General features: G+C 34.5%; 1 protein-coding gene across 4 annotated transcripts; it reads right to left on the bottom strand.

The window, feature by feature from the left end:
* Positions 1–6,509: 6,509 nt before the first annotated feature.
* On the bottom strand, positions 6,510–9,008 carry LOC100370718 (BBSome-interacting protein 1-like). Of its 4 annotated transcripts, none has more exons than XM_078011309.2 (2): positions 8,931–9,008; positions 6,510–8,123 (listed from the first exon to the last, which is right to left on the bottom strand). In XM_078011309.2, the coding sequence occupies exon 2, from the start codon at positions 8,029–8,031 to the stop codon at positions 7,789–7,791; it is 243 nt and encodes an 80-aa protein (XP_077867435.1). In that variant the 5' UTR covers positions 8,032–8,123; positions 8,931–9,008; the 3' UTR covers positions 6,510–7,788. The 4 variants fall into 4 exon arrangements, with proteins under 4 accessions (XP_077867435.1, XP_077867433.1, XP_077867436.1 ...); XM_078011307.2 differs by having other exon boundaries at positions 8,856–8,995; XM_078011310.2 differs by having other exon boundaries at positions 6,510–8,096; positions 8,931–8,977.
* Positions 9,009–12,966: the final 3,958 nt, after the last annotated feature.

Raw genomic sequence — 12,966 nt, forward strand, 5'->3', positions numbered from 1 at the left:
TATTATGCCTAAATAAGGCAATGTATTGTCCAAATATGGTTAATTTGCATTGCACATGAATCCATTTAGTATATTATGCCTAAATAAGGCAATGTATTGTCCAAATATGGTTAATTTGCATTGCACATGAATCCATTTAGTATATTATGCCTAAATAAGGCAATGTATTGTCCAAATATGGTTAATTTGCATTGTACATGAATCCATTTAGTATATTATGCCTAAATAAGGCAATGTATTGCCCAAATATGGTTAATTTGCGCATGAAGGGCTTGTGCATATATGAAGTAATGCATGTACAGATAATTAGCATATACACATAGACCCTAGAGGTTTATGTACACACCAACCTGTGTGGCTTGTATAAGAAAACATTTGACCTCATCTTTACTTCTTATACAAATTTATTTTGACACTGAACATGAATTACAATTAGTTTCAGCAACCCAAATATTATGCAGACTTTCAAATTTTGATTTCAACATGTTAAAATAGCGTTTTGTTTATTTTCTTTCATGTGGATTGACAGTTATTTGTTGCTGTCCAAAATAAATGTGTGCAATCTTGAAAGGCATTGGTTGAACGTGTATTCTGTTTTTTTGCACATAAAAAACATTTATTTTCACTATTTTTGACTCCCATGTGCGAAGCACAAAATGGGAATCTTTGCAGTTAGTATGTCTGTATGGGGGTGTGTGTGTGTGTGGGTGGGTGGGTGTATGTGTGTCCGTCTGTTCCACTGATATCTCGAGAACCGTACATCAGTTTTTAATGAAACTTGGTGCATATATGCTCTGGGCCAATACGCAGATTTGATTAGGTTTTGGTAAAATTCCATGCATATTAATTACCTAATTTGCATGATAATTAGCTGATTTTTAGCTGTTCCATGACTGTTCCACTGATAGCTAAAGAACCACTCATTGGATTTTGATGAAACTTGGTATATAGATGCTCTGAACTTGTGAGCAGATTTGATTAGTTTTTGGTAAAAATTCGTACATATTAATTACCTAATTTGCATGATAATTAGCTGTTTTATGACTGTTCCACTGATATCCACTCATTGGATTTTGATGAAACTTGGTACATAGATGCTCTAAACTAATGCTAGGTTTTGATCAGTTTTGGGTAAAAATTACCTAATTTGCATAATGATTAGTCAATTTCGTTTTTCCACTGGTATCTCAAGTACTAATCATCACATTTCAATGAAACTTGGAACATAGATGTCATAGGACACTGCACAGATCTGATAGTTTTTAGGGTAATATCAGTGCATATTAATTACCTAATTTGCATAATTAATTAATTTTCAGCTTTTGATGTTTCAAGTAGTAAGCATTACATTTCAATGAAACTTGGTACATAGATCCTTTAGGACTATCCAGAGACCTGATTAGTTTTAGGGTAAATAATTGTGCATATCAATTACCCAATTTGCATAATTAATTAATTTTCAGCTTTCACACTGATTTCTCAAGTACTAATCATCACATTTCAATGAAACTTTGTACATGGATGCTGTAGGACAATAGACAGACCTGGATAATTGTGGGTTAAAATCTGTACATATTGATTACTAATTTGCATAATTAACTACTTTTAAGCTATCACACTGATATCTAAATTACTAATTATTTCATTTCAATGAAACTTAGTACAAAGATGCTCTAGGACAATGTACAAACCTGATTAGTTTGGGGTTAAAATCTGTTTATATTAATTCCCTAATTAGCATAATAATTCATAATTTTTTTTGGTTCCAATCACATTTCAATAAAACTTGGTACATAGATGGTCTGTTACATTGCGCAGACCTCATTAGTTTTACACTCAAACCTGTTTATATTAATTTTCTGATTTGCATAATTAGTTTTCAGCTTTTCCATCAATATCTCAAGTACAAGTAATTTCGAATTATTTTTAATGTGTCTCCAATACTCTCAGCACATGGGAGTTCTTTCTAAGCTTTCTTTGATTATGTTTGAGCCCTTTTGCTGTGTTTTAAGTTCACAAATTCAGCAGAGAAATAATGATTTCTATTGTTATTTTACATGATCACACAGATTTAATTTAAAAGATTTTACTCATCGGTGAAAATAGTGAAATTAAAAACCAACGAATAATTTATCCCTTTATAGTATATAATGCATGCCCCCTCACACTGCAACAACTACCATCCTTTCAATATTTACTACCCCATCAGTACGATAATACTGATGTGTGGCACAATGGTTTAAGATGTTCACGTATCATCAGGGAGATTGTGTGTTTGACTCCTGTGGATGGCTGTACACTCTGCAGTGCAAAATGAGTCTTCCTAACGTATTCTCTCTCTCTTTATTCATTTGTAATCTTGAGTTGTGCAGTTTCTCATTTTAGAGTCTGTTGACAGGGAATGATACGAGTGGCAAGTAAGAATCTAGACTGGGCCAGCCATGGCAATTTTATATATATTTTTTTAAATCTTGGTCTGACACAAAATTTTACAAGATCAAAATGCTGCCCTTTTCATTGGTTGACAGCTCGCACGTTGTGCTACTCATTAGCATATTTATCACCTCAAAAACGTGACAACTTTAGAGGGGCGTGGCAGAACAAACCAGTGGTGACAATTTTGTGTCAATACGAGAAATTCTACAAGCTCGTTCCAAAGAATTATCATGTAAAAGGATAACATTGCCATGACTGCATTACAGGCAAGCTAGTAACAGCATCAAGGTCTTCACATTAGTTGGAATCCGGCAAGAAAATTCGTCAGTAGGAAGCATCACAATGAGATGGTATTGCCTGATCAGTTTGTAGAATCAATCCCCTATAATAAGAATGTACAATACTTCTGTTTTTAAACTTTTCCTCCTATTGGTGGCACTAGCTTTAGATATAGTGGTATGGCGTTCACTGCCATTCAAATTAGAACTCATTTTCATAAATCAGTATGTCACTATATTTTACATGCATCTGGTATAATTGAAAAGTCAAAATATTAATTGGATTGCCATAAATCCGTAACAATTGTTGTTGGTTGTCACAGGGAGACTCACTTTGATGTGCAGAACACTGTAATGTTATGCAGACTAGTTTTTTTATTTTCAAAGGTATCACATTGCTAGGTTACACACAGAGCACAGAGTATGTAAATTAATGATATATAGTGATGGACAATCTCATCTATGGATTATGTATACAAAGCTGTTCCATGGAATGAGCCACTGAAGAATACAATGTTCTTTCGACGCATCTGTACAATAGGTATGCGCATGGAGAGCAGAAGTATGCATGTACATTCCAACTACTACCGGGTAATGCTGTTGGGACGCATGGTTTGATTGATCTATATGTTTTTCTGACCCCCCCCCCCTCCGAATGGTTACACTAGCTCAATCTGATCAAAATCCGATGTAGGTATGCGGCTCCAATTTTTTTTTTATTACCCTTTATATAATATTTATTTGTATTTTAGTTTGAATATGTCAAATTTTTGTTTTTTCTTGCCATTAATCAGTTCTTAGAAAATCGTTGTCACAGGGACTAACTCTAGTTCTGGGACACGATTTTCTAAAAACTGATTAACGGCAAGAAAAACCAAACAAGCAGCCAGTCGGCTGAGCTAGCTCAGCTGTTAGCAATGCACATTTCAATAAAAGAACAGAAGATATCATTAGAAAATGAACAATATGTATAGTATCAAAGCAATGGGACTTGCTGTTTTCAACAAGAATTAAAAAATATCACTTTTCACCAAAAATGACAAAAATAATCATCAAAAATAGATAATTGAAGATATCACCATGAAATTACCAAATCTGAAAGAGGTACACATGTAGTACCTATATATGTGATATAAAAACAATCAGACTTGCGGTTTTCAACAAGAAGTCGAAAGTATCACTTTTTACCAAAAATGACAAAAATATTAAGCAAACTTAGAGAATTGAAGATATCATCATGAAATGAACAAATCTGTAAGTGGTTCATATGTAGTACCTATACATGTAATATCAAAGCAATTGGACTTGTGGTTTTTAACAAGAAGTCGAAAATATCGCTTTTTACAAAAAATGACAGAAATATTCACCAAAATTAGAGAATTAAAGATATCATTACAAAATGAACAAATCTAAGAGAGGTCCACTTGTAGTACCTATATATGTAATATCAAAGCAATCAGACTTGCGTTTATCATCGTGAAATGAACAAATCTGAGAGACGTCTACCCAAGGTACATATACACCAACTATCAAAGCATTCAGGCTTGTAGTTTTCAAGAAGTCGAAAAGGTAAAACATTGACACGGACAACGAATGACGATGGACAATCAGTCATATGATAAGCTCCGCTCGACAAAGTCTACAGCGGAGCTAAAAATTGACATGCAAACTAAAGTACAAATAAATATTATACAAAGGGTCACAATAATAATAACAAAAAATCAAAGAAAGCTTAGAAAGAACTCCCATGTGCTGAGAGTATTGGAGACACATTAAATATAATTTGAAATTACTTAGCTGAAAACTAATTATGCAAATCAGAAAATTAACATAAACAGATTTGATTGTAAACCTAATGAGGTCTGCGCAATGTAACAAAAACTCTATGTACCAAGTTTAATTGAAATGTGATTAGAACCAAAAAATTATGAATTATTATGCTAATTAGGGAAATAATATGAACAGAGTTTTACCCCAAACTAATTAGGTTTGTACATTGTCCTAGAGCATCTTTGTACTAAGTTTCATTAAAATGGAAATTAGTACTTTAGATATCAGTGTGAAAGCTTAAAATTGGTTAATTATGCAAATTGGGTAATTAATATGTACAGATTTTAACCCACAATTATCCAGGAGTGTCTATTGTCCTACAGCATCCATGTATAAACATTCATTGATATGTGATGATTAGTATCTGAGATATCAGTGTGAAAGTTGGAAATTGGTTAATTATGCAAATTAGGTGATTAATATGCACAAATATTTACCAAAAACTAATTGGGTCTCTGCATAATTCTAGATTCATTGAAATGTGATGATTAGTACTTTAGATATCAGTAGAAAAGCTGAAAATTAATTATGCAAATTAGGTAATTAATATGCACAATTATTTACCCTGAAACTAATCAGGTCTCTGCATAGTCCTAAAGGATCTATGTACCAAGTTTCATTGAAATGCGATGATTAGTACTTGAGATACCCGTGGAAAAGCTGAAAATTAACTAATTATGCAAATTAGGTGATTAATATGCACAAATATTTATCCGAAACAATCAATCTCTGCATAGTCCTTGAGTATGTAAGTACCAAGTTTCATTGAAATGTAATGCTCACTACTTATATCAAAAGCTGAAAATTAATTAACTATGCAAATTAGGTAATTATATGTACTGATATTACCATAAAAACTATCAGGTCTGTGCAGTGTCATATGACATCTATGTACCAAGTTTCATTGAAATGTGATGATTAGTACTTGAGATATCAGTGGAAAAACCGAAAATTGACTAATCATTATGCAAATTAGGTAATTAGTATCCACGGATTATTACCAAAAACTAATCAAAACATAGCATTAGTTCAGAGCATCTATGTACCAAGTTTCATCAAAATCCAATGAGTGGTTGTTTAGATATCAGTGGAACAGTCATAGAACAGCTAAAAATTAGCTAATTATCATGCAAATTAGGTAATTAACGAGCATGGATTTTTACCAAAACCTAATCAAATCTGCGCATTGGCCCAGAGCATCTATGCACCAAGTTTCATCAAAAACCGATGTATGGTTCTTGAGATAGCAGTGGAACAGTCAGACACACATACATACATACACACATACACATACACACGCACGCACCCACCCACGCACGCACGCATGCACGCACGCACGCACGCACGCACACACACACACACACACACACACACACTAACTGCAAAGACTCCCATTTTGTGCTTCGCACATGGGAGTCAAAAATTGGAGCCAGCCTCATACCTACATCGGATTTTAATCAGATTGACACTAGCTGAATATCAACTTGATGAATTCCTTCCAAGGGGTTATTTATTGTTTATCGCGATCAGAACTGAACAAATGCAGATTTAAATACAACAGCAACTTGAAAAATTTGTTGGTTTGTCCCAATTTTGCTCATAAAATCAAATGAGCCAAACCAATTAAACTTTTCAAGATTTTGGGTGTTTCATATCAAACTTTTACTTGCTATGCAGTTGTGAGAGAGATGTGTGGAAAACTTAGTGATTACTCGAGCAGACACCATAGACTTTTTTAGGGTTTATGATGGTACCGAGGCTATTTACTGTTGAAATGTAACCATTTTACTAAGGGACACTAAAGATTTCAGTTAACATGTTTACAATAGAACTGACATGAAAGCAAATTCATATCTCACTTTGAAGGGTACACAAGTTTTAATTTGAACAATGTGTAATATCTTCTGCTCAAAGTCCAAAGGCTAGAAATACTATAATAAGGATTGAAACAACAAGACAAATATATTTCAATGTTTTAAAAATTTATTTTTTAAGAGATTTGCTTCACAAAGATATATAAATAAATACTAAAAATAAACAGGCCATCTGATATACTGTAAACCATTTAATTTCAACACAGCACCAACACTGCTATATAATTATGCTCGCTGAAAAAAAATTAACCCAGTCATCTCCAAGAAACAGTTGTTGCAAACACATTCAAGTTTCTGGATTTAATCCAAAATGTATCAGACAAACTGACCTTATCCTCTGAAACATTCTCCCCTGTTCCCTGACCTACATAACCACGGTATTTGGAACAGTAGACAAGATGGCGATAGACAGCATAAACAAGTCGCGTGGCTCTTTTGCTTTCAACTAGATTTTGGCAGCCATTTGAAAAAAAGGTCTATTGGATCAGATCACAAAACAAAATTAGATATATATCCCATGATGCATTGCACTACATGTACAAGAACCTAATATGAACTGGTGGTAGCAACAACAAAATGGCCAACAGTGGGTCATATAAGAATACTCTCGTATTGAGACCTGTTGTAAAAAAAAAATGTGCTCCTGCAACGCAGTACCATATGTAATGTTTCAGGACTTGAGTTGTGAGAAATGACTAGATGGACGTAATTCAAATTAATGGTTCCAGATTTCAAATTTTTTAAACTAGCAAACTTGAGTTGAAGGGAGTGTTTTAGATGAATATAAATGTGTATACAAGTGACAATAAACAAAGTATAAATATAAAAAACCTATTCTGCATCTCACTGTTTGGTCACACCAAAGATAACATTTAAGTTTCTCTTTTATGAACAAAGCATGAAAACAAACAGTTTATGCTATTCAGGTTCTTCTTCTTGCATTTCAAATATGTGCTGTGACTCCTAGAAATATTTACAGTTCTTGAAAGAAAGCATTTTGGCTCAACATAAGTCTCTCTTGAGTTGGAAATGTATGATGTTTTCATTGGAAACAAACGCTGAGCTGGCTCAGAAAATTTCTCCTTTGGATTTACCACTTGAGTAGTTTTCTCCAAATACTCGCACTTCTGTTGGGGAACCCATTTGTGATTTGGTATCACTGTAGTTTTGGCTGGGAATACATGCGTGTTCTGGTCATTATTCACAGCTTGGACAGGTACGTTTGTTTTCTTAGTTGGGTAGTTCTGGGTATTCAATTCACAAGACTTATTCTTGTGATATTCACATGGAATAGCTATAGCTTGAGTTGGATAATAATATGACATCATTGTTAAAACAATAATATATACACATTCAATGAATGTCACAAATTAGAATTCCGGCAATCCCGATTGTGGTGGTCCCATCAGACTACCCTGATCCATTTGTTGCATCAATTCCTGTTGCTTTACCGTCTCCTGTGCATTTTTCTGCATTTTTTCTAACTTCTCCAGTGTCACTGATTTTAACGCCATCAATTTGGGTTTACACAGAACTGTGGTTGGAATGTCTTCTTGGTACAGCATTCCTTGTTTTGGTAGAACTTCTCGAAATGTCCCCTTATTGTCCGGCATTGTACTTTTTATGAATAACTTTTTCTTCAGATACAATTATGGATGAGAATCCGGGCAAAGTACTTCTGAAATGTTAATTCAAAATACGGAATCTATAAGATACAATTGAAATTTTAGTTTAGTGAATAATACAACAGTACTCTCGGCACAACAATCCTTTTTCTCACAATGCTAACTGAAACGAGAGGTTTCAACTGGTCAATTGAATACCGTAACATTGGACATTTTTAAACGATGTTGTTGCACACTGTGCTCATTGATTGTCTGGTGGGATGGCAGAATTGAAAAAAAAAAAATTGTACAGGAGAAAATTCATGGGAAAAAATCCTACAGGGATCAATAACAGAAACAAAAACTGCATGCTTATTTTTCAGGGGGAAAAATGTTACACACCAAGAAAGTAACAAAAATACGCCAAATCCTTCATTGAAGCACAGTCCCTCTACAGTAGAGGGACTGTGATTTAAGCACAACACTACGTGGAGGAAAAAATATTTCGCTTAGTTTTTCTGCCATCGACCCCCCCCCCCCCGTTTGTTTCTAATAGCCCATCCCTAATGCAGCATACGTAGCCAACACCTACATGCAATATCACGTTTCCCGTATTGTGTGAATTACCCCCAGATTCTTGATTGTTTGAAGTAAAATTGTGTAAGTGATCGCGAAACCCAGAACTGTATTTCTAGACTAAGTGTTCATAACACCGACAGTTCACTCAGACTTCTTAGCGTTCTGTTCATCTCTGAGACTGAGTCAAGTTATTGATTGATGTGAAATCGTTCAAGGTTCAAAAGCTTGACCATTTCAAGAGTCAATTTACTTACAGGCTTATGAGAGTAGAAAAGATTACCCGCCACAATATTATAACGCCTCAGAAGAAAATCAAATAACAAACTCACAGTCTCTCGTCGAAGAATGTGAAATGGCGTCTAAATTCTCGTATTCTGCGAGACCTCGCGGGATTTCAGTCGCCCTCAGGTGGCGGGTAAATTCAACGTGTGACCTGTCGACTACTTTACGCATTTGCAACTACGTAAGTTAAATGTTGTTAAAAGTTGTTGTATTCATCTCCGGCAACTAATTTCCATGAACCAAAGCGTAAAGACTGTCCACCTTTCACAGTCGGAGTGCGCGATCACAGGCTGAGTAGGGAGGTGACAATACAGGTCATGGAAACAATGCTTCGACAATGTCGACATTATATTGGGATTTAGAAACACGGTTGAAAATGAAAGTCAGTAGGATTTTATCAATAGTAATTGTAGCTAGAAATGACCAACCGAGTTGTAACAATGGGCGATATTTATCGTCAGTCGTCGACTGTAAGTGTGGGCGATATTTACCGTCGACTGTAAGAGTGGGCAATATTTATCGTCGACTGTACCTGTGGGCGATATTTACCGTCGTCAGTCGTCGCATGGTCCATGGTCCATTAGCTCCATGGTCGTCGCCTGTGAGAGTGGGCGATATTTACCGTCGTCAGTCTTCGACTGTAAGAGTGGGCAATATTTATCGTCGTCAGTCGTCGACTGTAAGTGTGGGCTATATATTTACCGTAGTCGAATGTAAGAGTGGGTGATATCACAGTCCCGATAGAGGGACTGTGGTGATATTTACCGTCGTCAGTCGTGGACTGTAAAAGTGGGCAATATTTATCGTCGTCAGTCATCAACTGTAAGTGTGGGCGATATTTACCGTCGTCAGTCGTCGACTGTAAGAGTGGGCAATATTTCTCGTCGACAGTTTAGGGGGGGGCAAGGGTTATTTTCGTTCAACGTAATTGCAATATTTTTTTGTTCGTACAACGTAAATAGAAAAAATAAATTCCGTAATTCTGTAATCACAGGCTAGACGTACAACGTAATCAATCAAATATTTTTTTCGTACACTGTAAAAATGTGTCATTTTTCTCGTACGTACAAAAATTCAAATCCAAATAAAAAAATCGTAAAGAATAATCCAGGGAAATTACATTTTAGAAACTGTAAAACGACTAGATGACACAATTCACTACAAAATTGAATGTCAAGACGTAAAAGGCCCTCTAACCGAATGAAGAGCACTACGAGGGTAATACGCGCATGCGTCTCTTCACACGGCGCAGCAATGGTGGAGAATTTGAGTCGGAGAGCTCTTCGGACCATTCAATGTTCCATTTGTTGACACTGTAAACTGTAAAAACGTCTTTTTTATCTTCGTAAAATGTGAAAAGCCCTTTTTATTCCCTGTAAAACCGTACCAGCTACCCCCCTTGCCTCCCCTCAGTTTACTGTTAGAGTGGACAGCGGACAAATGTTGCTCTCTCACAACTCTCAGTACATGATTCGTTAATTGCTTATCCATGACAAAAAGGAAAATGTTTTTGTTTGTTTTTTTGGAGGGGGCTTCTAATAGACAAAATACGGTAACATAACAATGGAGATTTGTTTATTATAGAATTTTTATGGTATATTCCAAATGTTAATTTCTAGTAATTTAAAGGACGGTGGTCGGTATGGGTCCCATACAACACAAGGGCTCATCAACTAGTAGCTTTGTTAGTCTTTTAATTTTTTTGATGACTCAGGGTGGTGTTCAGCAGTGGCTCTAAAATGCACAGTCCTCCAAAGAACATGGTTGTCATGGGAAAGTTCCATTTTTTTTAATGGCAATGACTAACCAATCAGATTGCCATTTAGAAAGATACTTATTTATAATATCATACTTAAGTCGTTCATTATTGACACCACATTCAAACCTGTATAGTTAGATGAAGAAAGCCCTATAGCACCAAAACAACAACTTTTTTGGCTTTTTTTTTTCATTAAATTATTAGTACTACATGTAATAGGAAAGTGTTTTATAATAATTAGGTTATTAGAAGAATACTGCAAAGTATGTCGTAAGTCACGTTACTGCCTTTGTGCTTTGAGTCTCGTGACAACCCCATATTTTTCAAAACTACGACTGAACTAATCACATTTCGCAGTGCATGTACATGCTCATTCAAGAGACTGCATTAATGTTTGTCAAGTATTCCTGATTGATATATTTAAATGATGTCATCAATTATGAATAATTCATGATCTTGTTGTAAATTCCAGTCTGCCAGAGTTTTGTTTTTTGAATCCATAGAAAAAACATACTCTGACATCAGAGAATGTTTTTTTTCATAGAAATATTGTACGATCAAAACTGTGTATAGTGATCATCCAAGGGATCACCAACTTGTACAGTTGATATTTGTCCAAAGAATAATATGATGACCCCACAGAAGCCATAGAATGCTCAATTCTATCTTAGAAATATCAAAAACTCCACACCCTGGTAGGGAGAACCCTATCTCCCCCACTTGGTGGCTGCGCTGAATTGCAGTGCTTTTACTGTTGTGATAGTCTCATTATTCAATACAAAGTTATTTTTAATACATGGTTACTTTTATTAAATAGCACAATTTTGGTTTTCTTTATATTTATAGTTAATCTCCATTGTAAGCAATAATTTGATAATTTACTTAAACAGTTTTTGCAGGCCTTCAGCACTTTCTGATAATAAAACCAAGTCATCAGCATAGAAAATGTCATTCATAGAAAATGTATAGAGAGTGTTTTAGCATTGACATTAGCAGTACAATGAAAAAAACAAATGCTGGTAAATCTGCAATGTTCAGTCTGTATTATTGCATATGTTTGTTTTGCCACATAGACATATCGGAATAATAATGGTATCAAAGGAGGATACTAGTTTGCTAAATCAATGGCAGAGACATTATTTTATGTTGAAAAGTGAGACCAGTACACCGAGTCAAAATGCTGATGCTGTACGAGGTATGCTGACACAGTTACAATATGCACAGATGACTAATAGGTAAGTTATAAGGTTTTGAATAATAATCTCCATCAAAACGTATTTACATTTAATCTAGATATTTTGCTCACTTGTACAATCAAAATATTAATATTACTACTTACTAGTAAGGCTGTGGTATCAGGGGTGTCGTCATTTAATAACGTGTTAATCATATATGGTTTAACACATCAGAATGCGCTGTAGAGCAAATAAAAGTGATTACATTGCATATTTTATCATTTCTTTTTTCTACTACATGTACCGTACATGCATTCACTGAAAAACATACTGTGAACGGCACACGTACATTTGCTTTGAAATTTTGTGAAAATCTTCGTGCAGTGATGCTGTACATGTTTTCCGTTTTGTGAAGATTGTGAACGCACTTATTGTTTACTGGGTTTTTGATTTCACTAACTTAAATCCATGTGAAAAATTGCTCAAATCATTAAAATAATGAAATTAAATACTAGTGAAAATAAATGGTTTTACAGTACATAGTTTGTTTATGAGATTAATTGTACATCTCTCAGTTAAAACAATATATAGATATTAACGCAACAGTTTAAAAAGAAATCTTTATTTTGTCTGACTTTTAGGTTATCTGAGAATGATGCAACATGTGAGTTATACCGACAATATTTTGAGAAATATTCCTCCATTGTTGACAACCAAAATAAAGCATTAGGTAAGATAAATAAAGTAATTTCTGTATGCAATAAATTAATATTATGAAATACATGTATGTATAGTTCTATTGGAAAAGTGCTTTCTTTACAGCAAATACAGAAATATAATTATTAATACTCTCCCAGAATGTCTACATAACAAGCTTTCTCCTAGCATAATATTTCCCAAATTTCTATATTCAGCCTACAAGTGGTACTATCATTTTATAATCCTGCAAACATACAATCACTAGCTACTTATACATTAAATGTAGTCCATTACAATTATACCGCCAAATAAATAATTCATGTTGTCTATTGAAGGTCTCAATAACTATGCTGATACAGCAACTGCATTGAATAGACCAAGTGGTAAGTTATTTACACAAGTATGCTATAATGTACTGTCCACATATCAGTGTAAATTATGAGTTATACC

This window comes from Saccoglossus kowalevskii, chromosome 10 (genome assembly GCF_978046115.1).
Source record: "Saccoglossus kowalevskii chromosome 10, keSacKowa6.1, whole genome shotgun sequence".
NCBI classification, from domain to species: Eukaryota; Metazoa; Hemichordata; class Enteropneusta; family Harrimaniidae; genus Saccoglossus; species Saccoglossus kowalevskii.